Source organism: Fundulus heteroclitus, chromosome 18 (genome assembly GCF_011125445.2).
Source record: "Fundulus heteroclitus isolate FHET01 chromosome 18, MU-UCD_Fhet_4.1, whole genome shotgun sequence".
In the NCBI taxonomy this organism is placed as follows: domain Eukaryota; kingdom Metazoa; phylum Chordata; class Actinopteri; order Cyprinodontiformes; family Fundulidae; genus Fundulus; species Fundulus heteroclitus.
In genome coordinates this window covers 8,935,557-8,963,322 of record NC_046378.1, presented here as the reverse complement: position 1 = coordinate 8,963,322, position 27,766 = coordinate 8,935,557, and the positions used below count along the sequence as shown (strand labels likewise).

The 27,766-nt window shown below is 39.4% G+C and overlaps 2 protein-coding genes across 6 annotated transcripts; one reads left to right on the top strand and one right to left on the bottom strand.

The window, feature by feature from the left end:
* The first annotated feature begins 4,332 nt into the window (after positions 1–4,332).
* siae (sialic acid acetylesterase) lies at positions 4,333–17,538 on the top strand. 2 transcript variants are annotated; one of them, XM_012854925.3, is made up of 10 exons: positions 4,336–4,510; positions 5,067–5,228; positions 11,995–12,149; positions 12,879–13,017; positions 14,417–14,585; positions 14,680–14,765; positions 14,847–14,980; positions 15,104–15,258; positions 15,588–15,774; positions 16,366–16,685. In XM_012854925.3, exons 1-10 carry the CDS (start codon positions 4,459–4,461, stop codon positions 16,627–16,629), a joined length of 1,503 nt encoding a protein of 500 aa, XP_012710379.2. In that variant the 5' UTR covers positions 4,336–4,458; the 3' UTR covers positions 16,630–16,685. The 2 variants fall into 2 exon arrangements, with proteins under 2 accessions (XP_021167655.2, XP_012710379.2); XM_021311980.2 differs by lacking the exon at positions 15,588–15,774 and having other exon boundaries at positions 4,333–4,510; positions 16,366–17,538.
* A 234-nt stretch (positions 17,539–17,772) lies between these two features.
* tbrg1 (transforming growth factor beta regulator 1) lies at positions 17,773–27,535 on the bottom strand. 4 transcript variants are annotated; one of them, XM_036149717.1, is made up of 15 exons: positions 27,424–27,535; positions 27,196–27,333; positions 26,245–26,302; positions 26,055–26,137; positions 25,847–25,883; positions 25,477–25,539; positions 23,815–24,042; positions 22,100–22,170; positions 21,765–22,009; positions 21,551–21,687; positions 21,272–21,418; positions 20,924–21,021; positions 20,635–20,745; positions 19,625–19,770; positions 17,773–18,178 (listed from the first exon to the last, which is right to left on the bottom strand). In XM_036149717.1, exons 2-15 carry the CDS (start codon positions 27,312–27,314, stop codon positions 18,099–18,101), a joined length of 1,623 nt encoding a protein of 540 aa, XP_036005610.1. In that variant the 5' UTR covers positions 27,315–27,333; positions 27,424–27,535; the 3' UTR covers positions 17,773–18,098. The 4 variants fall into 4 exon arrangements, with proteins under 4 accessions (XP_036005610.1, XP_036005609.1, XP_036005608.1 ...); XM_036149716.1 differs by having other exon boundaries at positions 27,196–27,336; positions 27,424–27,479; XM_036149715.1 differs by having other exon boundaries at positions 27,196–27,469.
* Positions 27,536–27,766: the final 231 nt, after the last annotated feature.

Below are 27,766 nucleotides of genomic sequence, written 5' to 3'. Positions count from 1 at the left end.
AAGACTGACCAGATAGCTAAATGGACTTCCAGGAAAACACAGTTGCATCCAGGCCTTACACCACCAATTGGCATGCTAAGCGACAAAAGCAGCAGCTTTAAGATCACCTCCACTGGACTCCGGAGCAGTGCAGATGTTTCCTCTGGAGTGATGAAGCATGGCTCTCTGTCTGGCCATCCAATCAATGCTTCTGTTAGGTAGTGTCTAGGTGAATTTCACTTACCTGACTAGATTGTTTTAATTGTTACATTTAATCCGTCAGTGCTAATCCGAAATTAGAGCAGAAGATTGTGATTTTATCCAACATCACTCTCTAACCTCACAAACGTACCAGAAGAGTTGAAGCTGATAAAGATGTAAAAGGTGATCAGACTTCATGTTAAACACCAAAGGGTAAGAAGGGATGTCACTCAGCTTCAAATGTGTGTGAAGGCAGAGGAATAAATACTTTTGTTAATATATATTATTTTGTTAAGTTATTATCATGCATTTACCAATCCATCCATCCATCCATCCATCCATCCATCCATCCATCATCTTCCAATAAATAAAAAATTGGTCCAGGAGTGTTACTGCAGACCCCCCTCTCTGCTTTGACAGCTTATTCAGCTATATCTTACTCTCTAATAATACTACATTATATACTAGTGTAATATAATATCAACTGAAAATTCAAATTGATTAGCACAATCCATGCTAAATAATACAACCTTAATTTTTTGTCTATGTTGATTTTATGACCCACTGGTTATTCAAATGTTGAACATAGCTGACCCTGACTTGTGCTGACCAGTAAAGTGCATAACTACCGTTATAGCTAACTTAATCCATCAACACAACCCACTGACTTTACACAATAGCATCCGGGATAATTTTATTTTTTCTTATTTTATTCGGTGGAAAAGGTTCAGTTAAGTCGGATTATACCAGAGACAGAGTCATCACATCCATATACTTAGTCACTGTGCAACATGCACGCCCCCTATTGGGCTAAAGTGGGCGCCACTTTTTGAATAGGAGTCAGTGCAACTTCTGGGATTTTAAGCATAATCAAGGCATAAAATTAAAAAAAAAAAGTGTTTTGAGAGCTTCAGGAACGCAGAAAACCATTTAAGTAGGAGGACACAAAGTCAACTTAGCCTGGATGGATTTCCAGGTGATGTCTTATTGCTTTCTTAATGTATTCATTTATTTATTCAAATTACACATCAGAATTAGAATAATGAAAAAATTAATCTATAGCACTGTGAAAACTCTTTTACTGCAGCTATTAAGGATGGCAAAGAAAGCCATTTATTAGGGAAAATCTGTTCAAGAATGCTTACTCTCTGTAAATACCTTTTCATTGTAACTGGCGGATGTTTTTTTTTTTTTTTTTCACTGTTTTACTCTTAATATGCTGCTCGGTTTTTAAGGTGTCCTTTGAATGCACTGAGAGGTGCTTTTTGAGAAGCTGGAGTACCCAGGGAGAACTACTGCAAACAAGTGGAGAACATGGATGGAATCTCCATGTAAAGAGAGCCCAGACCAGGATTGGAAAAGTACCACTTTAGCACCATGCAGCTCTATAACCATAGAAATATTTTATTTTATTTTGCTTAATAATGAAAACTTTAGTGTGTTTTCATTCTGTACTGCAAAATGTTACCTATAATCAATAGATGTCTTTTTCAAAATTTTCATGTCTGTCAATTTTTTTTCCTTTGCCTCTGTCATTTATTTTTCACATTCATGTTTTTTTTTTTTCAGTCGGCACTTTCTTCGGATCGTGTATAAAGCAACATATGTTCAATTTCCTCAACATCATAAGGTGCTTTTAAAAGCATCTGTATTAACATGACAAATATGACAATTAGCAGTCTGCCAGAAGGCTAATGAGATGGTGAAAAGTACATTTTAGGAAACACATACCAAGTGTTCTGTTTTATATTGCATTTATTTTCAGATGGATGCTTTTGTTGATGATTTCTAACTTCAGTTTCTAGCAAATTTCTCAATTGCTAACCGAATCCCGTTTCATCGCTATGAACTCCAAGCAGCAAGTTTTCCAGTTTCAAGACCATATCTGCCTCTTGATTTTCGAGTTTATGTTCTCAAATATATTTTTTTTAAATAACATGTCAGCTGAACTCCATGTGTTCATTTGTCTTTACCCCAGGCCAACGTCTAAGACCCTGTGGTAAATAAACACCTGGCTGCCAAATTGTCGGGTAATTAATGTTACATCTGCTGTCATTTTTCATGCTGGTGCATTAGCCTTTGGATGGCAATTACTTTGGCCTTCGTAAGGATTCACTGCACACGCAGCAGCGGGATAGATTTGAGAAATTACCCAATTATTGTGCTTATACTCTTGTTTATTTGATTATAAACTAACCTTGTAATAATTAATGGAATGGCAGAGTGATATATGAGTAGAGAAGCCCTTCAAGAAAAGTTTGAAGCCCAACTTTAGGAGTTTGTTTTATGCGATGGCTACTTTTCAGTTTTTGCTTCAGCAAAACTATTTAGAAAGCTTTTTTGATAATCAAGCTCACAATAAAATACTATTTAAGTTATACAGCGTTTGTGAAGTTGTAGGATCATTTTTGTTGTTTGTTTGAATTTGTGTAAAAATTCTAAATATTCATTAAAGAAAAAATTTATTCTGACGTAATTTCTTAAAGGAGCCTCCTTTTTGTTCTGCCATCCAGGTAATGATGTTGTTATGATTTCACAAGATGCAATTCTATGACCGTTTTAAATCCGTTTAGTCCACAACTTCATCAATGTGAGGAATATTTGTGCAGGATGATGTATTTTGGGTCAGAATCTCGAGTAATCTTGTACCCGTGCCATTCAAAAGCCAAAGTCAGGCAGGTATTTTTGACAGGAAGGTTAACAGCGTGAATTTAAGAAAAGAAATACAGAGCTGTATTTGTCAATGGAGAGGAAAAACCTGCTATTGCCATGCTTACCTAAATCAATCGAGATGAAGCCACGCAACTTTTACAGGATATTAAGGCTTCAAGAAAAGGTTTGTGGAACTAGATAGGAATCACCAAACAAAAGGACAAAATACACAAAGACCAAGACTGAGTTTTTGCAACTTTAATACAATACTTAGGCTGCATTATATAGGCTAAAGAGGGTGCTGGGCACCAATTCGCTTATGCTTTTGGAGTTTATTTTTTCGTAACCAACTTTTCGGAGTATGAAAATGAGCTGCTTTCCATGGGATGTCTCGTACCAACCATGTGTCAGTTCCGTCCCTCCTGGGAAAAGTTTCATTCATGTTAAATGTGATAGTACACATTTAACGTGTATTATCTAGAAGGAGGTGGTCACCCTGAATGATTTTGATTTGAGTCATAATCTTACCATATTTAATATTGCCCCAGCTGCAATCAGAACCATAACCATTTAAATAACAAATAAACGTAACTACTAGCAGAAGTGAACTGATAAGCAGAGGTCAAAAATATGGATGTTAAAGAGACGTTGACTGGACAGTGTGTGCGTAGAACATAGCAGTAGAAATTAGCAAAGGCGTGAACTGAGAAATTTTTTTTAAATAGCCCATGTAAATCATTACGTAATCAATGAAGCTTTTAAAATGCATAGTTTGTATCACGATCAATGAGCATCATGCTGTAAATTTTAAATGACCAATTAAATGATGATATATTTCTCTGAAAAATAAGTGGTACACAAAGCTATTTTGTTCTTCTAATGGGGACTTGTACTTGATAGCCTTTAACATTTGGTGGTTTACTACACTACACCTTAAAAGAGACTGGAGGTTCCTCCTGCATAATATGTTGTTTTTATAATACTTAAGTTTATGCATCTGTGATGCCAGACACTTTTTAAAAGTAAATTTACTTTATTTTATTTTGCTTTATAATGAAAACTTGAGTGTGTTCTCGTGAATGTGCAGACTACCGCAATTTGTAACTGGATTCAATAGATGTCTTTACAACATTTTCACATCTGTTAATTTTTCCCTTGCCTCCGTCATTAATTTTTCAAACGCAATTTTTTTTTTTTGGGGGGGGGGGGGGTTCCTCAATCAGTGGCTGCTTTCTTCGGATTGTGTATAAAACAACATACGTTCAAATTGCTCAATATCAGGTGCTTTTAATAGCATCTGTATATTAACAAATACAGAAGACTGATGAGAAACTGAACAACAACAACAACAAAAAAGAATCAAACAGAAACCTTTCACCCAATCAAATCGAATTTAAAATCCCCTTGATTTATTTGGTTGCACTGTTAAAGTAAAAAAAAAAAGTTCTTGCTTTTATTTTGAAAGTGACGGTAGACTCTGAGCCACGTGACGCTGAGTTAGTTTGAGCGATCACCTGATAGAAAGTGGTGAAGTTTAAAGACTTGTGGCGTGCCGTGTGCCGCTGAGCATGGGAACCAGGACGTAGAGCTCCTCTCGGCGTCTTGTTAGTCTCCAGTCTCCCGGTCATGGCTCTAATCTCCGTAATTCTCCTGCTTCTGGCTGCGCTGCACCACAGCGGTGAGTATAGCGTCTCCGCTGCAGTTAATCAGGCTCGCATTGGAGCGCACTGGGTTAAAAAAAAAACAAAAAAAAAAAAACACAACCTGCAAACACATGCCCTTCCTTCCCTCTGCGCTGAAGTCTTGTTTCCTGCTAAATGTTTGATTTAAAATGTTGGCTGTCAACAGAACTGTCTGTGTGCGTAGAGGGTATGGGTTGACAAGAGGCCACAGTATGCGTGAATAAACGCATTTATAGATTTTAATGAACTGAAAAAAAGATTGTGAAAATCAGTGTGTTTTATTTAAATGGCCGTCATGCTTATTTACTTCTGGTGTTATAATATTGGGCCATAAGTTGTTCTTAGTCATGAGTTTCAGCCATGAAGAAGTAGTGAAACAATTTAGTTTTTTGTTTTGTTTTTGTTTTTGTCATTGGAAGTATATAGAGATTTTTTTTATCAACAACATGCTTAAAACTATATTTAATCAAGTATCTATGTTTTCCTTTTTAATAATTTAATGTAACATTTTAGCAGTGATTTTATTTGTCACTTTTCTTTGTCCTGGGTTAGATGGGGCCTTGCACTTTGCTTCTTATTATGGAGACCACATGGTGCTGCAGAAGGCCCCACACAGAGCTGTCCTGTGGGGGTACGGCCCTGAGGGGGAGCAGGTCACGGTCTACCTGTTGGGGCCAGTTCTCCAGAAAGTCTCGTCGGCCCCTGTGACTGAAGGTAAACCCGGCACGTGTCTTTTTTTGTCAGCAGGGAGAGTCTTATTTTCAACGTGCGTTGGCGTACTAGCTGAAAACTGAGGTCCGCCGTTGATTACACCAATTACGTCAATTATCATCAGGCATCAGGGAGGGGTTTTCACCGTTCCCCTAATCAGAGTTAAATGAAGTGATAAAACGATTTTGAGAACAACACAGCCAGCAGCCAACTTGAGCTGATGATTATTAATTAGTGGGGACTGACAATGTTTTCGTGCAAATTTCTTCATTGAAGTGGCACTTTTAAAAAAAAAAAATACACCACGGCGCCCCTTCTTCCGGAGATATCAGAACTAATCAAGCTTAATTATTGTAGACACATTTGGGTATGTGATGGCATACTAACACTTTAAATTAATATAATCATCCAGACCGCAAACCCAAAGCCTACGGTTACGGACTATGAAATATCATTTTCTGCTCTGGAGCTGGGTCATCTTTATGTCGTGACTGCAGGCCTTTACAGATCAATAGGTTTGGAGCTTAGGTCCTATTTTGTGGAGATTGGTGTTGATTTATGTGATCTGTCTCTATTCACTACTTCCATCTGTCCTTTTTTATTTCGTCTATAATTTTATATGGAAATAAGAACAAGGCAAAGATCCATCCAAGTGGGAACAAAAATAAAAATCTTACAGGGAAAAGACATTTAATCCACCCTGAAAACTGAACAACCAGCAGAATCAGATGATGGCTACATTCGTTTACTTCCCCCTTCAGAGGAAAACTTGTGTGCTTGTCGGAAAGGCAAACCCTTTGGAGGAGAAGGAAAAAAGGTAAAAAAAAAACTCTGTCCCTCATTTAAAAAATAATAATTAAAAGGATTAGCTGCCAGAAAGCTGAGATTTATTGGTGTTCCGGGTGAAAGATACAGTTACTATTAACCAGATGAATAACTTGCATAAAGTCTGTTAACAACAACAACAACAAAATCTAACCCACCTCAGAGGAAGAGTCTGCACTTGTTTAATCCAAGTTTAATTATTTGCCTACAGTTGGTGCACAAAACATGAAATGCATTTTTTTTTCTCTATAAAAGACTAGATTTGTTGTTGCAGCAGTGTGCTTCTGACACAAAAAAAAATATGACTTCAAAAGGCAAATTAGGATGTTTTTTTTTTTGTTTTTGTTTTTTTTAGTTTATTAAAATTCTGTTTCAATTGGAAGGATTAAAAAATGGCTGAAACTGAGGAGAAATTCCTGAGCAGGTGTGGGTGTACAGCGTATGGTCCAGTATTTCCACACGTTTTCAAGTTTATTACAAGGTGTCTGTTTAGTGTCCATATAGTTAAATAAAGATGAGTTGATTTCATGCATCAAACCTTGGTAGGACATTAAGTGGTTATTGTACTTGGAGATTGATATATTCCTCACCCCCTTTTTTACTTTTTATTTGATGAGGCGGTCAGCAATGGCTTGTATTTAAAAAATTGCGATACTGCTGTACATTCTTGCATTTTATAGATAGATGTAACTATTTTTGATTCTGTCATAAGAAGGGATAACAAAAAACAAGTAGCCACTACCTCTTCCTCGATTGTTTATGGAAGGGGATCTTAACATGACATTCACAGCGTGGGTTGTATTACTGTGTTTTTTGCACTATAAGGTGCACTTACAATTTCTCAAAATGTATGGTCCGCCTTATAATCCGGTGCACTTTATACATGATTACCATTGTGCTTAATGACCGATTTTTATGTGGTACAATGCACTCAAAAACAGCAACGATGCCGCTCTGCTGACTGGAGATTCGGGGAATTGCGGTACACTGTGTCACTACCGGATTGGCCCCTTAACTGGAAGTGCATTGATGTAAGGCAGCCCGCACCTGGAGTACGTGCTAGCAACAATAACCCTACTAAGTTAATTTAGTATAAAAGTGCTGTTTATTTTGGCCTTATGTTAGAAACAGGCCAATGCCGTCCAACTACTCTGTCCTCGAGACAGAGACGGACAGCTCTCCCTCTCAGGAGAAAGCTGTGTAAGTTGATCAGACTTGATTTCTAATGAAAACCGGGGATGTCTCTGATTTTGGGCAGTGTGTGCAAAGAACATAGGAGTAGAAATTAGCAAAGGCGTGCCGTGAATTGAGGAAAAAAAAAATTAAACCCGGTCATGTAAAACATTACGTAATCAATGAAGTATTACCTTTTGGGCTTTTAAAATGCATTATTCGTATTGCATCATACTGTAAATTTTAAATGACCAATTAAATGATATATTTATCTGAAAAATAAGTGGTACACAAAGCTATTTTGTTCTTCTAATGGGAATGAATACTTGATAGCCTTTAACTTTTAGTGGTTTACTACACCTTAAGAGAGAGTGGAGGTTCCTCCTGCATAATGTTGTTTATGCATCTGTGATGCCAAAAATATTTTTTGCAACTTTTTAAAAGTAAATTTTGTTATATAATGAAAACTTGAGTGTGTTCTCATGAATATGCAGACTACCGCGATTTATACTAGAAATCAATAGATGTCTTTACAAAATTCTCACGTCTGTTAATTGTTCCCTTGCCTCTGTCATTTATTTTTCAAATGCATGTTTTTCCCCACTCAGTGGCTGCTTTCTTCGCATTGTGTAAAAAATGACATATGTTCAATTTGCTCAACATCAGTTCCTTTTTAAAAGCATCTGTATATAAACATTAACAACCGAAAAAGAGAGCGTGTGAAACAAAAACCTTTCACTCAATCAAATTGAATTTAAAATCCCCTTGATTTAATTGGCTGCACTATTAAAGTAAAAAAAAAAAAAAAAAAAGTTTTGTAAGTTCTTGCTTTTATTTTGAAAGTGGCAGTGGACTCTGTGCCACGTGACTCTGAGTTAGTTCGAACGATCACCTGATAGAAACTGGGGAAGTTTAAAGACTTGTGGCCTGTGCCGCTGAGCATGGGAACCAGGACGTCTCTGATTTTGTTAAGCACAGAATCTCTGCCTGAGGGTTGGTTTGTTTCGTCTGAAACTGCACCTAACCCTACTCCATCATGATAGACTGAAATAGGGAACCTTTCCGGGGACAGCTTTTGCTAGAGACGGGTCATCAAAACCGGGGACTGTTCCCGGAAATCGGGGACGTCCAGTCACCGATGGAGTGATATTACACACTTGGGAAGAATACGTAATTTGCCTTATAATCCGAAAAATACGGTACATTGCTTTATTTCAGACACACGTGGCTAGGGCTGTGCGATTTTTGTCCAAAATCAAAATTGTGATTTATTTTTACTTTTCTCTGCATTGACTAGAAGAAACACAAATGCTCTGTTGATAAAGATGCTCGTAAACAAGCACTATTTAAAACAAGAAATTTTACTGTTTTTTTTTTTATCAATCAGAATATTCTTATTCAAGAGAATAGCTTGTTGAGTTGGACATCAATCCTTGGTGAACGTAAAGTGCAACCAACAAACAAGTCTATGTATTAAACAGTGTGACCGTTAATAAAATTAGATTAGCTCACTGCTGTAACTCTCTTCCATGTGGAGGCAAACCACTTTAAACATATTACCAACACCTAAAGGATGTCCCTTATCCATTATGTTACATAGCCACAAATTGCAGACCTCTGGGATATGGAAATTGTGTTTTTTTTTAAATTGAGATTATACTTCAAATGCGATTAATTGTCCAGTCCTACACGTGTCCTATAAAATAAAACAAACACAAAAAACAGACAATGGGGATTAACCAAAAAAGGCATTTCATTTAAATATAAATGTTCAGAAGGAATGCTGCCAGTACAATAAATATTTACTTTATTCATAATTAAGAATAACATTTCAATTCAATTGTATTTATATAGCGCCAATTCATGATGCTGGTGAAGATTCTCAGTCATCCAGGTCATGATCATTCCAAAAAAAAGTTAAAAAACGAAGTTTGAAGACATTTCACTTCCCAATTTGAGAAAGCTTTCTGGATGGGAAGCAAAACGTCTTTTAAACTTCGGAAAAAAGTCCAGTTGTTTTTTAACTTTTTTTGGAATGGCCAATTCATGATGTCGTCTCAGGGCACTTTCCAAAGTCAAATTCAATCAAATCCTACAGACTGGTCAAAAAGTTTCCTATCTAAGGAAACCCAGCAGATTGCATCAAGTCTTGACAAGCAGCATTTACTCCTCCTGAAAGAGCGTAGAGCCACAGTGTAGAGTCGTCTGCATTGTTGATGGCTTTGCAGCAATCTCTCATACTGAACAAGCATGAAGCGACAGTGGAGAGGAAAACTCCCCATTAACGGGAAGGAAAACCTCCAGCAGAACCAGGGTCAGAGTGAACGGTCATCTGACTCGACCGACTGGGGGTTAGAGAAGACAGAGCAGAGACACATTTCTCATTAAAGGATGAAAGGTGGGAAAATGCAATTGACCTGTAGCTACCTATCCATCTTGGAAACTTACAGAGCAGATGTTTTGTTCCCACAGAGGACGTTGAAAACGTAGAGACCGTGGTTGAACATGTATTTACTTGAACATTATTGAAACAAAAGGCCCTCTCCAAAACTGTAGGAGGTGTGGCATTAACTGTGTTGTGCTCTCGTCACTCTGCTTGGGTTGTTTCTTCCTATAAATCACACTTTCCAGTTGTTTCGCAGTCCTGGTGCAAAAGAATGTTTTAGAACCAGAGAGACTGCTTTTGATGGCTGAAGAGAAATCACCGCTTTTAACCTTTTCACTGTCGTGAGTCTTTTATGCACAAGGGATCTTTGGAGACCATGAGAGTGCACACCTTGTTTCAACAAGTGGCCAAATATCCATTTGACATATTCTTGTTAAAAAAATATAATTTTTGTCCAAATAATCCATTTTCTGATTGCAGTATGTTAGCAGATATGACTACACAGCAGTTAGACCCGTTGCTCAGCAGTTTTCTTTTGAAAGGAATAAATGCATCATGCTGCACTTGCACTCAACTGAGAGAGAGGAGGGGGGCGTGTCGCGACTCACCTGCACTGCCTTTTTATTCACCATAATGTGTGACAGCATGGCCCATTGGCTCTCAATTAACAAGTCACTTCCCTTTACTGACCTGTGGAAATAAAAGCACAATTCAGAGCATAAATCTTAACACAGTAGAATGTACATACTGCGTTTCCAGATGGCATGTATGTAGAAGTTCATTTTGTTCTGTACTTGTTTTTTTTTATTTTATGAAATGAAAAGGGAGAAACTGAAAGGGAGAAAAAAAATGTATTGAATTTGGTATAATAAAATATGAGGTGCTATTTTAAAGCCATATCACCCAAACCTTGAAGGATGTTTGAATCTTGGTTGTATTTATATCTAGTGGTTGAGAGGAGGCATTAGCCACATGCTCAGACCTTCAGAATCTCACAAAAACACTGGATTTCCATAGTGCTTGCTCCTTCTTATTGACCATCTTCTTCTACAAGCTTTATAAGGCCCAGTAGAACAGTTTACACAACCCGGTACGTTACTGCTGAGTCAGGGAGAACACAGTATATCTCCGTCTCAGAGTCCATGTGTCCGTCTGTAAGCAAGCTTGTCTCCCAACAGAGATTAGAGGCGCATACTTATAACATCACTAAACATTAACCCCTTAACTGGTGCCCCAAACTAACAAAAATGCCTAAAAAGAATATACCCAAAATGGGTGTGATGCTGCTCTTGAACCCTTTGGGGTAGAGGCTAAAGCTTGGTGTTTCTGTAAAGGGAACACTTTACCAGAACACCATACTGGACTTCTTAGTTTAAAAATGTAACCAGTTATTGAATTGACACACAGTAATTTTATTTATTTTTTGCTCTCGTCTGGAAATGTAGGTCTAAAACCAAAAGCTGACTTTTATGCACAAAGATGCACCGAGAGCGCAGTGTTAAGTGTCCTGCCCCATAAGCGATAGGCCTACATCCACGTGACGGTAATTTCACTGCTGACAAGCTCCACGTGTCCCAATGAGCGTCTAAACCAGCGGTGTCCAAACATTTCAGCAATTGGACCAAAATTGTTAAATCAAGGGCCAAAAAATTTATAAAAATAAATAACATAACCAAAGATATTGTGACTTTCTTTTAACCTACCCAACAAAATATCATAATTTTAAGAAAACATATTAAACTGTATTTAGCCAATTTTTTTTAATAAAATAATTCCAATCAGAATTTAAAGTCTACATTTGAGTAAAAATCGCCCTATTTACTATGGAATAAAAGTGAATGTTAAAAAAAAAGAAAAAAAAGTGTGCTTATGTATTAATCCCACAAATGTTTTTTTGTGTTGTACCGAACATTCAATTAAACATTCAATTGTAAGATTTTCACATGTGTCTATAATAAATTTACAGTAATTAAAAATAAAGTTTCCATCTACAAAAAGCCCCCAATGCTGGTCAGCCAAATCTTTCTTGAAATGCAGTCGGAGGGCCCCACAAAACCAGCACAAGGGCCACAAATGGGCCCCGGGGCCACACAATGGACACCCCTGGTCTAAACTGACTGGTCTGAGTAACTTACCTTGTCACGTGTCTTAGCCTGGCGGGGGTGGTGAGAAAAACCCAACTGGCTTATAATACGGTGGGGGAAACCCAGCGTTGCATAGCCTCAAATTCCAAGAATACCAGCAGGGGATCGTTTGACTTTTTTCACAACCTGCATCTAGTGGGGGGAAAAAATAGTACTCCTACCATCATTGCAAATAGTCCAAACTCTAAAAGATTGTCAGATTGTTTGTGTTGACTGTCTGTTTGTTTTTTTTCTTCAACAGGCGTTTGGCAAGTCACCCTTGACCCGGTTGATGCCGGCGGTCCCTACGATGTATATGCTGTCTCTGAGAGCAGCATGTGTCACTTGGGGGATGTGCTGTTTGGAGACATTTGGCTGTGTGGAGGCCAGAGCAACATGTATTTCAAAACATCCCAGGTACAGTGGGCGTGGTGAACACCCGTCGGACTGGAACCGCTGGGCTGAGTGTCTATAATAGCTCCAACGGGGCCCTTTTTCAACCAACCGGTTCCAGTTCTTAACGGATGCACCCAGACAACATCCTGGCTTTACCCACACAATAAACCTGAGCTATCCCAACCAGAAGAGAGAACTGCTTCTAGGAGCTAGGGCCAGGCTTGTTGTTTAACAGCATCCAATCAACGCTTTGTGTGCCATGTTTAAAACTCTAGTTGTCATCTATAATTAGTCAAATTCAAAATCCAAAAGCAGTGAAAACATGACACCAATGGGAGTAAACCATATAGTCAATATTAGCGTCAGGGTAAAGTGTCTTATATCTCCTTGCAGTTAGCTGCTCCTAAGACTGGATTTAATTCTGGTTTTCCAGCTGCTGATGCGGGTGAAAGTAGAGCCGATCTGGATTGTGTTGGTTCACAAGCACCTCTGCTTGTTTCAAACAGCTGTAGTAAAACTTAAGTATGGATATTATAGCATCCATTTGCATGGACACTGGGATGAAATCGTATAATATTATGACTGTGGTCAAATTGTCCCCGTGTACTACACTAAGAGCTGGAACCTCTTTGGTGGAGAAGCCCTAATAGTTATCAAAGTGAAGAACAAGATCTGGCCTACAATGAAACTGTGATGTGCATTCATCCATATTTTCCTGTTGTTTTTTTGTTTTTTTTTGCTCTCCAATAGATTTTCAATGCATCTGAGGAATTGGCCCTTGCCTCTAAATATCCACATGTAAGGCCTTTTATGGCGGCTTTGAAAGCGAGTAAAACTGAGCTGATCGATCTAATCCAAGTGGAAATACCCTGGTCTGTGCCCACCACCAGTAAGTATTTCTGATTAGCTTAATGAGCCTTCATTAAATGGTTTGAATCAGTTCATGTTTTTTTTTTGTTTGTTTTTTTGTTTTTTGGCACTTAGCTGTAAGTGATGTGGTTTCAAACTTAGCTTAGTAAAACATGCATTTTAATATAATCTATATGCATATTGTTAGATCGTAACTACTTTCCTTATGCTGCAGAGTAGTGTGTTTTTCTTTTTTTATTATTTGTAGTTCTTGTCAGAAGTTTATCCAGGACTTGGGCTTCTAAAGAAGCATCTAAATATTTCTTTCTTTGGGGGAATGATTGCACAAAATACAGCTGCTATGTTTTATTAGTTAATAACTGGAAGTACATTTATTGTGGATTTTCTCTGAGCCAAACAAGGTCAGAAATATGCATACACCCCCACTATTAGCTAAACTTTCCTTAGGAACTTCCACATCACAATTTTCGCTGGCTATTTAATCTCTCTTCTTGGAAGCGTACGGCATACATTTTCAGTGGGATTGAGGTCAAAACCATTCCTAGAAGCCTACTTATAAAGCCTGCTCTACCCACTCCAAAACCAGTGTCTGTGTGAATCCTTGTCCTGTTGGAAAAATCATCCATTTGTGTCCAGGTTAGAACATTCGGACCAAAACTGTCTCACACATAAAATGAAAATATATTAGGAAGTTCAGAAACAACCTATTTACCACAGAGGCTCAAGCCTTTTATAAGCATTTATAAGCATCAGTGTGACAGTCAGACGAGGATTGAATTGACTGGCCACAATGTCAAGAAGTATGTTTGGAAGAGTCACGGTGATGTTTCCCAGCCTGAGAACAATGGGCCATGCTCTCTGCCAGTGGTACTGATGCATTGCAAGAAGTGGATGGTGGAATGAAGCAGGGATATCTGTAAATTGTTCAGCTTCGCCTTGGATCAATAGCTAGATGCTGGAAACGTTGATAGTTTGGTGATCCAACAAGACAAGATCTGACAAATACATTAAAAGTGTGTTTTGGATGAATGAATCAGGCTTATTCCTTTTGTGTGATAACACTGGCCTCAACCCTGTTGAACATTGAAGGAAAATGCTTAAGAGTTAACTTAAGTCTGATTAAAAAGTGATCAAACATCTAGCCAGATTACTGCTAGCACCTTGTTGTTGGAGACAAAAAGTGTTTTAGCCAAACATCAGTAGGGGTGTATGTGTACATTTGACCATTGTAGGGAATAAAGGAGGGGAAAATAATCTAATCATGTATCTAATTCTTGTTTTTTATGATTAATGAAGTTTTATGATAATTTCATGCTGGGGAAAAAAAGCAGATTAATTTGTCCCCAAATGAATCTAATATTCATTTCCATGATGGCTGCATTAAAAACGTCCCACCTGAGGTTCTGCTGCTCTTGCAGGTGTCGTGGCAGAGTTCTCCGCGGTGTGCTGGCTCTTCGGCCGTTACATGTACGAGAAGCTGAAGTACCCCATAGGACTGGTGGAGTCGTGTTGGGGAGGCACTCCAGTGGAAGCCTGGTCGTCCCCAAGAGCCCTGAAGCAGTGTGGACTGCTGCACAACGAGGACAAGTAGGGACGCCAAGCAAACCTAACCCAGCTAGTTGGAAAGTCCAGCTCCGTGCCGTTTAATGATCTCTGCTCTCTACTTCTTACGACGCCTCAGCTCTATGTTGAACAAAACTATTCTGTGGAATGCCATGATCCACCCATTCCTCAATATGACCATCTATGGAGCCATCTGGTACCAGGGTGACAAAACCTTTCCACGCAGTACGTGTTCTGAAAATGTGGATACTTGATGTACATCTGTAAGATTTTTCACTTTTTCAGGTGAGGCGAACGCGGAGTTCAACAGAGACAAGTACAACTGTTCATTCCCTGCTATGATTAATGACTGGAGGATGGCATTTCACCAAGGCTCGGGGGGGCAGACCACTCCTGACTTCCCATTTGGATTTGTCCAAGTATGCTGTGCAGGAGGCTCTTTAAATCCCAAAAAACTGACACCTTTTTCTCATACTTGGAGCCAAAAGCAGCAGCGAGGAACCTTTTTATATGTCTGATGAATTATTCATTTGCCTGTGCAGCTGTCCACCAACAGAAACGTGAGCACAGACGACGGCTTCCCAGACATCCGCTGGCACCAAACGGCAGACGTGGGCTACGTCCCAAACAGCAGGATGGAGAACACCTTTATGGCGGTGGCTTTGGATTTACCAGATAAAGCTTCGCCGTACGGCACGTAAGGATCCGGTTTCTGAAGCGGCCGCGCATTTGGAATCTGTTCAAAAGTCTGAGACGTCTCTTCAGTGCACTTGTTTTGGACAGCATTCCCCTGCCGTGGCAGAAACTCATGCAACTGTGATCTTGATGGGTTTAAATAAGCCAAGTGTGGTCATAATAGAATAAAGGTTTGCTAACTATACAGTAAAACAGCATGACTGTGTTCCAAGTGTTGCAAGGATTAGGAGAAACATTAATGGAGAATTTAGTTTTTGACTTTGTTTTGGCTGTCAGGCTCCTTTTGCTCTAGTATTGTAACATTAATGGAGCATATTTTTCCCCTTTCAGAATCCATCCCAGAGACAAACAGGACGTTGCCCTTCGACTAACACTGGGTGCCAGAGCCGTGGCCTATGGAGAAAAGGACGTCTCCTTCCAGGGACCTTTCCCCAAACTAATCCTGCCTCTAAAAACGTCAATCAACATCACCTACGACCAGACCGTCTCTGTGAAGGCATCTAAAAATATGTTTGAGGTGAGGCTAGCGGCGGGGTACAGGTGCATCTCTATGAATTAGAACATCTTTGAAAAGTTATTTTACTAATTTGGTTAAAAAAAAGTTTAACTCTTATCGGATTCTGGAGGACGGGGCGGGCAAACAGTCAGAGTTAAGTTTTGGGGAGTCGTGTCATCTGTTGGCTGTGTTTTAGCTGAGCTTTGTAGAGATGCTGATTTCAGGACTTGGCACCTGCCCAAAATGACCAATACCTGCTTTAAATCACTGCTTGACTGGTCACCAAACATTCCTGTCCTGAACGGTTGGGAATTTATGGAGCGTTGTCATGAAAAAGGCAAGAGACACCAGACCCCCAACAGTGCAGATGGGCTGAAGGCCGCTATCAGAACTGGGCCTCCATTACACCTCAGCTGAACCACAGGCTGGTTGCCTCTGTGCCACCCAGCATTGATGCAGTAATTCATGCAATAAATAGCTGCACCAGTATACAATATGTCACCACACATAATTTAAAACAATACTGTGCTCACTTTAAATGTTAATAGTTAAACTAAGCGAAATGACAAATCCATTTCATGATTTAAGCTTCTTTTTTCTTTTTCTTTCAAGGTCTGTTGCCCAGAGAAGAACGTGTCCTGTGAGTCCAAGTCCATTTGGTTTCCGGCTGCCATCTTGGCTTGGAATCAAACCAGCATCCAGCTGTTTTCTGCCAGTTGTCCTCCATCTAAAGTCGCTGCCCTTAGATACGCATGGGCAGACTGGCCCTGTGAATTTAAAGCATGTCCCGTTTATGACGCCAGTGGGAATCTGCTGGCGCCTCCTTTTATCACCAATCGATACGCAGGCAATCAGAATATTTGGAGAAGCACCTGAACAAGAAGCTGTGAAAAGAAATAAAGGGATCTTGTATTTTTTTTGTTTTTTTTATTCTGTAAACTCTGGTTTACAGAATCTAATTCTATTTTCATGAGTAATGAAAGGACTAGTAAAAGCATGTGTACCTGCAAAGGCGTCTGAATACTGATGTTATGCAGACTCTCCTGATTCATGAAAAATGGAAATCTTAATTACTGTGGTTGCATGGGTTCAGTGTTCTCCAGTGGTTGAATTAAGCATTGTGCATAGATGTGTTTACACTGTAAAATGTGTTGTTTGTAGAAAACCAGTGTTTGATATTTTATCCATTTGGAAGAAAAAAAATTTTCAGGCTCAAATTAAAATTTTTCTTTGAGGAGAATTTTTAAAGTATAAAGAAAGTGTTCATTTATGGCATATTTCTACAGAAGTCAAGGTTGAAATATGGAACTAAGAAAAACCAGGCCAGAATGGATAAACAAGAAAACAAACAGATGGATAGTGGAGAATGAACTGATGGACTAACAGAAGCATAATAAAACTAACTTGGTGAACTGTGATTAAATTTTAAATACTGCATGGAGACATTTTTTTTAAACTTCTTCCCATATTTTAATTTCATTCCAGGCTTTTCCATAACGACTGGGAACCTTGAAGTGTGTTCATCTTCTAAAGTGCTTTTAGACCTGCTGTGAATTGGCATCATATAAATTTGATTTACCTACAGAACTATGATTTTATTTTATTATTGGGCTGTTTTGAAAGTTGAAAAATTAGCAAATGTTCATCTCAAACTGGAATGTAAGAAATGGATTAAAATATATGGAAAAACTTGGATCGGAGGAGAGGTGCAAAGTTACAGTCTTATTTTGATTGAAGTATTTACCATGCCTGGAGAACTATGGAGTAAAAAAACTATTCAGAATATTTAATGGCCCATTGTTTTTTTTTTTTCTCTTTAGTCATAAATCATTTGATCGATGCGTCTGTTTATCCATGCAGCCGTGTTAGTCAATATCAGCAGTTAATTTGTTTGTCTATTTTTAAAATGAACAGAAAACTCTAATTTATACATGGAACATGATGTGTGGAGACCTTGAACTATCATTTAGCTGTAATTCAGTGTAAAACAAAAACGCATATAAAATAACTCAGTCTTAAGAAAAAACGTTTAAATAGTATATATCCACAACACTTACTGTGATCACAGACAGCTATGTAACATTTGTTTCTGTAATACAGGATAATAGACAAGACTGGACCAAATATGAAGCAGATAATTTATACAACCAGATATCAACATTCATACTGATGAGCAAAAACCATTTTTGCACATAACTGCTCAGCTGTGTTTAGAGCATACACACCCTCAGAATTATCATCTGAGGAATGCTAAAAGATGACAAACTAAACATGTTTGCGTTAAAGCTTAAATTTCTGAAATGTTAATCTGAAGTATTGTTTTGAACGAGGTCCAGAGAAGGATCTCAGGAGCCAAAATAAGAAGCGGGGGGCTTCATGGTAGGGGAGGTCTGGTGAGAGGAACCAGGAGATGGAGGCGATTGTCCTGAGGAGAGAAAGAAAAGGATCATGTTAGAGGGTGCAATCCCTAACAGTCAGCTGGCAGATCACCTGAGCAAAGTGACATACAGAAGATCACGCATTTCAATCACCGCTTTTATTCTCATACATAAACCAAAACAAGAAAATAAGCATCCACAAATCTTAGTGCTTATAGAGCAGAATTGTACACCTTTTTTGTTGTTTTTGCTCCTTATAGAAAAAGACGAGTGTAATAATATGAGTAGCTGGTTAATTAGTAAGGCTCTACTACTACTGCTGGTGTCTGTTTTTCTAAAATGGAGATCTTTCACAAACGGCCGATTCTGTCTTTCTTGTCAGAGCTGAAAACTTGTATTAGCTGACAGTAGTTGCGCCGCAACAGGTGGGGGTGGGGCAGCATGGTGGTCCTCCATGCTGCATACAGCTGCATAAGGGAGATCCACTCACTTGGGCCGATTCTTTATGACAAACTTTAACCTGTTTCACTGATTTGAAGGAAGATTTTTTAGCACTTCTGAACCTCTAACTTACCGTATTTTTCAGACTATAAGGCACACTTAAAATCCCTAAATTTTCTCAGAAATTGATGGTGCGCCTTATATATATGATTACTGTTGTGCTTACTGACCGCTTGTATGTGGTACAATGTGCTTAAAAATCTGTTAAATGTGTAAGTACAACTGTGGTAAGCAACAAAGGCGCTCCGCTCAATGGATATTCAGAGCATTACGGTACACTGTGTCACTACCTGATCGGACCCCTGAGCTGTCTACAAGACTGCCTGACTGTAATGTCGAAACTAGAAGAGCATTCATGTAAGGGAGTATGCGCTAGCAACTATAAACCAAGTATGTTAATTTAATATAAAAGTTTATTTTAGCCTTATGTTAGAAACAGGACAGTGTAGTCTAACTACTCTGTCCTCCCTATATAGACGGATAGCTCTCCCTCTCAGGAGAGAGCTGTGTACGCAGAGAGGCACACTGCAAAAAGGGAACTAAAAGTAAACACAATTTTCTTGAAATTTAGTGTATTTTTCCTTGATTTGAGCAGTTAAATAAGACTATTTGCCAATGGAATGAATATTTTTACCCCTAAAATTAGATAATTGGATATCAACTTGAAATAAGACGGAGAGGAATTGTTCTTATTTTAAGTGCAAAAATCTTATTCCATTGGGAAATAGTCTTATTTAGCTGCTCAAATCAAACCATTTCAAGAAAATGTTACTTTTAGTTCCCTTTTTGCAGTGCAGAGTGATATTACACACTTGGGAAGAATATTTACTGCGACTTATAATCTGGTGCGCGTTATGGTCCGAAAAATACGGTATTAAAACGCTGGTGGACTTTAACCGATCTGTGCCTGTACTGGTGCAAAAAGTTGAAGACCTTCCAGGGCTTCTCCAACCTGAAAGCACCGCTGCCCAGTGTTACACATGCTGCCACACCTGTGATGTGCTCCATCTCGATGTTCACGTCTAGGCCTTGGTGTCTCAGGTAGGCCTCGAAGCTGATGGCGGCGTCGTCTTCTGATAGGCCGTGAGGCAGCTGGCCATCGCCGGGGCGACACACCTCGAAACGAATCCACCTGTAGCTAAAGGAAGAAGCAAAACCACACAATAAGAAATCCATTTATTGTATATTAACACAGCTGATGACTTTATAGCAGAAATGTATTTCATTTGGTAATGTACATCCAATACCACCTTCCAGGCTGGATATCAGTGTGAGCAAAACAGTAACCACAAAGGACCACTTGGAGGCAATATTTAGTCGGCCGTACTATTTAATATTCCACGTGTTAATCTGTATGCACATAGGATGGACTTTTACTGCCCTTGATCCTCAAGCCTGATATAGAACGTTGATGGATTTAACAAAGACGGGTGAAGTCATTATCATGATGGAGGAACAAAAATGAAACAATGAAAAATGTCATGGGAATCTCCGACAATTCCCGATTGCATCTTTTTCCAACATCATACAGTCGACACAATTGATGTCTGTTATAAAAGCAACTTTCAAAGACATGTTGAGTCTTTCAGTGGAAAAGACGGTTTGTGATGAATGAGGAAATAAGAGGAATTATTAAAACCAATGTTAAAAACACAGTAGACGAACTTTCAGATTGGAAGTTTTCGTCTGACTGATCTAAATATTTTTAGTATTTATCTTTTTCAAAAAATGTTTACCACTGATTTGGATTTTATCCTAAATGACGTGTGAATGAATGCTTTTTTTGGTTAAATTATTGTTGGATGCTTTTGAACTGTCCAAAATGAACATTTTCAGAATGTTTGTAATATTATACTCTTCTAGTTATTATTATTTTATGTCTTAGGTTTTCTTTGTGTTACATTCAGTTAAAATGAAAAACACAAACACAATACGACTGTAACATAACGAACGAACTGTGTAAAGCAGACTGCAGCACGTACTCGGCGCAAAGTGAACTCACTTGCTACATTTGCGAGCTCCAGGGCAGCTCTGGATGAGATTCTGAATAGTCGGATGCGAGAAGCCGAAGAAGTCCGCCCCGGAGGGAATTACTGGTGCCACGGAGCCGGAGCTAAAAGAGAGCGGGGTGAGGATAGTCAAAGAAAAACTACAAAATACAAATCAGCCTTTTATGATGACTGCATGTTTAGACTGAGACCTCAGTTTTCCAAGCCTTTAACTTTTTATTTTTTTACTAGTTTAAAACATTTCAGAAATAACCAGAAATGTTTGCGGTTGAATGTTTTCACCTGTTAGATGCGATAGCCTTCAGCAGATTGGAGTGGCACGTCAGAGCAGAGGAGGCCACGATGGCGTTCTGGGGATCTTCTTCAGGAACAATTTCAAACTAGGGATTGAATGTGGAATAAAGTTTAACCCACACTGAATAGAAAGCTTACGTATATGTCACTATAGGGAAATTCATTTACCTTGACTGATAAACAACACAAAATAAATACAAAAAAAGCATTTATGTGTGGATCTCAGGCTAAGACATCATATACGTGGTTCAAACATTTGTGATGCACTTACAGGTTTATGTATCAGACATGGACGCGTCCTGAAACCGCTGCAGCTGGGTGTTTGTGTGTTCTCACCTGCGGACCGGTCCCCCCATCCTTGATTTGGCAGGTGTAGAGGCACTGCTGCTCCGGGCTCTTCATGCTGGCGTAGACGCGCGTGCTGCAGAAGCCCACCGGGTAGATGGCACACTCGTCGTGGAACAACATCCTGTCCGTGATGATCTGAAGAGTGCCCAGAGGTTTCAGAGCCAATGAGCACCGGCTGCTCTCAGCTTTGCAGCTCCATTCGTCCAGACTTATCAACTCAATCCCATAACCTCACGGTTGTTATGATCTAAAGAATCAGATGCTAACCTCTCCTAGGCTGTAGACCGTTAAGCCTCCAAGTACGATAGGGAAGACGGGACGGCCCGACGAGTCCAGCGGGATGGGCTGCACCAGTCTCCGGGACCCATCTGCCAGCTTCCTCTTCTTGGACATCTTCTTTGGGACTGAAGACACGTTTTTGTGGCGTTTAGTTGTCCGCCCAGGTCAGAGATGCCCTTAATGCATCTGCCTTCATACTCACACTCTTCCTTTCCGTTCTCCTTTCCCCGTTCTTTCCTTTCCTTCTTGGGTTTCTTAAGCAGACCGTCCTCTCCCATCAACGCCACTGATGTGGGGTTATGTGCCAAAGACGTGCCTGAAGGCCCCGCAGCTGGAGCTGAGGTCAGGGCTGCAGGGGGGACGGGAGGAAGGGCGCTGGAGCTGGGTGTGGGCAGCAGCTCCCCCTCTGACAGAGTCTGGTACTGCAACAAAGTCTTTAATAGGAACCTAGACGGACGGACAACAACGCAATGTGCAGTGAGTCTTCGGAGACGTGCTTGAAAACAGATCGGAATATATCTATATGTATATACTAACTTGCGCTCCTCTTTCGCTCTTAAAAACTTCTCTTCGGTGTGAGCAATTTCATCACAGAGAGCTGCATTTTCCTGAAGAACGAAGAGCGGTACAGTCAGGCTAGGTGCTAAAAATCCTCACATCTTCCACAGTCACAGTAAAAGAAACGTGCAGTTCTAGGGTTTCACTAATCAGCCTATAGTAAAGATCATTTAGTCTGTCCAGGCTCTAAATGCTTCACGTCGAACCTTAATTGCACGCGATGATTATTGATTAAACAAAAACAAACCTACAATTTTAAAGAAAGCTGTGCCCGATAAACTAAGTAAGCCCTTTGATTGTCCCACAGGTGGTCACTTAAATGACCATCAGTACGAGTTTGTTCTCTATTCTAAAGCTTTTAGGCTTGATTTTACATGTTGCCAGTGTAGGAAAAGCACCCGCTATGACCTCAGAGAAGCAACTTTCCCTGTCCAACAATCTAGGAAGAGCTTCCAAGCTCACTTCCAAAACTAACAAAGTCTGTGATGCACAAGAGGAAAGCATTTCTCAAGAGGCAGAGGACCCAGCGAGTTCACCCTAACGGCAAAACAAAAACCCAAAGAACTTCATCTCAGACGCCGTCAGCTCCAGTAGGCAAATGAATGTTAAAGTACACAAGAGCAAAAGTAGACTTGATTGAAGAGGTTGCCAAAGGAAAACCTCTTTATGGGAAACAGCAAAATATAAATAAAACTAAAAACAGAAGAAGACGTCTTAAACAACGTCCTCCAGGCAGCTGAGACCGAAGCGGAGATGTCTGGCCACCATGCACAGCGCCGTGATTAAGGAAAACCAAAAACAGCAAATCAGAGCCGACGCTTTTTTTTTTCTGATTGGGGCTTGCTGTGCAGCCACAGGACCGAGGCCCATCGCAGCGACTGGGTTGAGCGTGAACAAGCACGCAATGAAGCACCCGGTACAGAGCAGAACTGGCCAAAATATCTCCGCCCATGTAAGAGGGTTATAAAATTATCCTATAAAATGATCCTGAAAAAAAACACTGCCTGCGTTTAGACATGGAGTCAGTGCTTAGCATTTACCAAAGCTTTTCCTCCATTTTGACTTTGTGTTTATTTTAGAAATACTGACGGTGTAGAATTTTGTTTTCTGTGCTTCCGTACACTTGAGGTTAGATTTAAATCATTTTAAAATGTGCTGAGGATCAGATCATTTTTATTGCAGCATAAAATGCTCTTTCATTTGTCCCTCAGTGAGGAAGTGCAGCGCTTGGGCACCAAAGCAATACTGCACATGACACACAGCATATATAAGTCAGAACCAATAGAGGGCGTGCTTTCTTTCTATCGTGACTGCATGCATGTAGTCAACACTGCAAAAACGGAACTTAAAATAAGTAAAATGTTCTTAAAATTTGTGTATTTTCCCTTGATTTGAGCAGGTAAATAAGATTATTTGCCAATGAAATAAGAATTTTGCACTTAAAATAGGAACAACTCATCTCCATCACCTTATTTCAAGTGCAGGATGTCTAATTATCTTATTTTGGGGGTCAAAATACTCATTCCATTGGCAAATCATCGTATTTACCTGCTCAAATCAAGGACAAATACACTAACTTTAAGAACATTTTACTTATTTTTAGACCCGTTTTTGCAGTGAATACGTGGCATTGCATTTAGTGCTGAATCCATCATTGTTCTAAATACGGATGCCGCTCTGCGACGCTTCCTTACAAATATCATGGCGCGAGCGGCTTTGCGCAGCCTCAGGTACTTCAATCTGTACTTCTCGTTCTGTTTCTTCCGCTGGCCCCTCTTGAACTTTGGCTTCTGCTCAGAGGAGCTTGGGGGAGACGGGAAAGCAGGCGCCGAGGCGCCGGAGCCGGAGCTGGAGGCTCCACTGTGTGGCGCTGAGCTGAGGAACGCCTGGGCTGTGAGGGCCTGCTGCCGCTCCTCATCAGTCTGCAAGAAGGTAGGGAGAGAGGGGGGGTGGGGGGGGGGGGGGTCAGAAGATGCTTGTGTGTCCCTCAGCTTACTTAAACGTACACAAGCAATGCAGGATCCCACATGAAACGCTACAATGACAAACTCATAACAAAATGTTCACAGACTGTTGAAACGTTAAGGAAACGTGAGACGGATTCCTAAAAAGGCTACAGCGTTTATCAAAGGCAATAAGTGCCACAATTCAATACGTCAATAAGTTGTTAAATGCATATTTATATACCTAATCATTTCTATAAAATTTAAAATACATTACATAAACACATTTCCTGACAATTATTAACATAAAAATAGTGTATTAAATATAGCAGACAATCGTTTTTAAAATTTGCCTTAAAAGCATCTAATATAATTTAAGTATCTATTTATTGTTTTATAGTCCATATCAATGTAATCTGTTATCTTTATGCGGTAGAGCCAGTGGGCGGGGCTAACACGGCTCAACGAACGGTGATTGGTCTGTAATTCTGGTGTTGTTCAGGTGGGGGTTCATCAACAAGGACCTCAGAGAAGTAACTCCTGCATTTCTCCACTGAGGGACAATAAAAGATATTTCTATTCTATTCTACTCTGTTCTATTCTATTCTATTCTATTCTACTCTGTTCTATTCTATATGATTAGCCACAGTGGCAGTTTAGATTATGTAATAATGGATTACAGCACAACTGATGTGAAATAATAAAAGAAATAATTATGTATGGTTTTAACATAATGAAATCAATTAATTAATGACTGACATTTAGTTGCTTCTCAATGAAGCTAATAAACTGACTCTCATCCATTTCCTCGCACAGAACTGGGAAAAAGGGGGGTTCTGTTTACTCGGCTGCATCTACGTGGAAAATACTGGAAATTACCTGAATTTATTTAATTGAGTACTTTTATAAGAGAATTATACTTCATGGCATTTTAACTGTGAAATTGCTGCATAACTTTTGCTGCCTCTTGGCCAGGACTCCCTTGAAAAAGAATTTCCTAATCTCAGTGGGACTTTCCTGGTTATATAAAGGCTAAATAAATAAACTCACACATTTAAATATTAATGATACTTTAAATGTCTAATATATTTTATTTAAATGATTACATATATAAATATATATATATATATCTAACAAATCATTTATTGGATTGTGGCACGCATATGTAACAAAAAAAGATATAGATTTTATTTTTAACAAATAACTGTTTACATAGCAATCACTCATATTGTACTTATAGTATATCTATGGAGAAATGTAAAACTAAGATAAACTTCTAAACATAGATCTGTAAACAAAATGGCCTCAGTGACAAACAGTACATCAGAAAATGTCTTAGTAAACTAAATGTTTTTTTGTTGTTTTTTTACATTTTGTGTAAAAGTAAAAACGTCAGTTTCCCAGAAAACTCACCAGTAACGCAAAGACTCCATTTCTGTTTTCAATCCTCTTGAATCGCCTGCTGCCTTTTTGTGTCTGAAACATAATGCGAGACTGAGGCCGAATGCATCGGGGGCAGGAAAATCTATTTTGCCAAAACCTACTGGGGGTCAGGTTTAGAAAAATGTGCATCCTTATCATATAAATCTGGTTTAAGGATTGTGCATGTCGGCACAGAGCGACTCTCTAGCATTATTACACCTCTGTAATGTTTGTAAAATGATGGAGTAAGGTTAACAAAGCGGAATGGGAAAACATGAGGAAATTAAAAGACAGTCACATAAACACGAGGGAGAGCTTTAATCCTTAAATAACTAAAAAAAAAGTAATAATAAATCCTTACCTCACGGTACATGACAGCTTCCAGGCTCGATTTTGCACTGTTAAGAAAACATCATTGAAAATCTAATTCCCCGATAAGAGTGCGGCAGAGTTTCACATAAATCTTTAAATGTTCTGTCAAACAGTGATTCTAACACATGCAAACGTCACTAATCATTAAAAGAGAAACTTTAGCAGCAATATTCATCAAATGAGAATGATTCCTGTACTTGGATTGAACAAGGCCCCGGTCAATGATTCTTTGCTTGATCTCCTTTATGTGCATGGGACGCCCAGCTTCCTCCAGGACAATCTACACAAGAGAGGGGAAGAGCAAAATTGCTGTCTAGAAAATCCAAATAAACGCCTAAAAGTAGAAGATTTTGACAGAATAAAGTGTAATGAACTTCTGGGTAATACCTGAGCAGCATCAAGCCACGTGAGGTTCGGCTTCTCTGTAATTTCATTGGGTGGTTCGCTGCAAACGGAGCAACAGACATTTGTTTTTTTTACTTTAAACAATCATGAAACACGTGAACTACTGTTCCTTAGGCATGGTGTGGCGTCGCCTCTGCTCCTAATATAAGTTTGAGACGGATCATCACGGTAAGGCTGCTCCTGGCTCCTATTTGAGGACAACAAACTGGGGAAATGGACCAAAGTGAGGAAGGCTGCAGGCCCAGATGGCATCAGCTCCAGAGGTGCTGCGGATGAGCATCATGGGGCACATCTTCAACATCTGTCTGAAGCTGGGCAGAGTAGCACAGCTGTGGGAAACCTCCTATGTGGCACCGGTGCTTAAGGCCGCACACCCCCAAAGACCCCAACAGCTACAGGGTTTGTTTTTCCGCTACCTGGAGGCGCGTAAACATTAAGTTATCCCCCTACCATCTATTTTACCTTTTACCATAATAAAGCCGCCATCCATAACCTAAGTTTCAGTCAGAAACTCAAAATGAACTGAATTTGGTATCATGGTAGCCACTGCCCTTTTGCGGCCAGATTTAGAGGATGACTAATGAGTATTTTCTAAAACCCATCTTATCTAACTTATCAAACAGGCTTTTGCTCAATTTAAAAAAAACAAAAAAAAAAAAAAAAAAAAAAAAAAAACGTTTCCGACACCTATCCAGGAGTCTTGGTCCGTTCTGGCGGCTCGCACTTGAGCTCACAGATGCCTTGATTTGCGAAGATTAAATGAAAATCAAAACCAATGTCCAGCTGACTGGATGTTAACAAAGCTAGGGGTGGGGGAAACATTAGCATAACAAAATGATGAGAGTGATATTACGTTCACAAGTTACTACTACTCAGAGAGACACGATTTTAAAATAATAATAATAATAACGTTAAGTAACGAGTTGAACAAACCTCTCCAGAGTCTCTGCTGCTCCAGACAGGCTCGCTATACTGTCCAGAGCAGGGAAAAGGGAATAGTGGGTCTGCCCATCAGGCTCCATCTCAGATTCAAACGAGTTGAGGGACTCCATTGACCGCAAGGCAAATAATCTGCTGGCGAAAACAGACTGTATAAACCTACGTCTGCTGTGGCATTAATACAGGAATCACAACTAGCTTGCTTTCCAGACAAGCGAATACCTGCAGCAAAGCCCTCTGTGCTCCTTTCTAATGGTCCCCCCCTCACAAGCGGAACCTTTGTGTTGTTTACGTAGAGAGCCCGAGCGCTGAAGCTAACTAGCCAATCAGCTGCGGTGCGTGACGGTGGCGCTCTGTGTCTTTCTCAAGAATTTAATGCTGTAGAAAAATTTGTTTTTTTAAAGACATATTTAAACGATTTTCCATTCAAAACTGTAAAAGGGGTTAATAAAGATCACTAAAAGCTTTTACTATGCCGAGCATTTCAGGCATGAGCACCGTCACAGGATATCCGGGTTTAGCCTTTGCGTTATGTTTTTTTGCCTACAAAACTTTATTTGTCTTC

What these genes read in the sequence shown, in the direction of transcription:
- siae (XM_012854925.3), top strand. Translation starts at nt 4,459, where the DNA reads ATGGCTCTAATCTCCGTAATTCTCCTGCTTCTGGCTGCGCTGCACCAC. An exon ending in GTCGGCCCCTGTGACTGAAG is followed by an intron (nt 5,229 to 11,994) that starts GTAAACCCGGCA and finishes TTTCTTCAACAG; the next exon opens with GCGTTTGGCAAGTCACCCTT. An exon ending in TGTATTTCAAAACATCCCAG is followed by an intron (nt 12,150 to 12,878) that starts GTACAGTGGGCG and finishes GCTCTCCAATAG; the next exon opens with ATTTTCAATGCATCTGAGGA.
- tbrg1 (XM_036149717.1), bottom strand. Translation starts at nt 27,314, where the DNA reads ATGGAGTCCCTCAACTCGTTTGAATCTGAGATGGAGCCTGATGGGCAG. An exon ending in ATGGAGTCTTTGCGTTACTG is followed by an intron (nt 24,043 to 25,476) that starts GTGAGTTTTCTG and finishes ACCTTCTTGCAG; the next exon opens with ACTGATGAGGAGCGGCAGCA. An exon ending in GGAGAACGGAAAGGAAGAGT is followed by an intron (nt 21,688 to 21,764) that starts GTGAGTATGAAG and finishes ACGTGTCTTCAG; the next exon opens with TCCCAAAGAAGATGTCCAAG.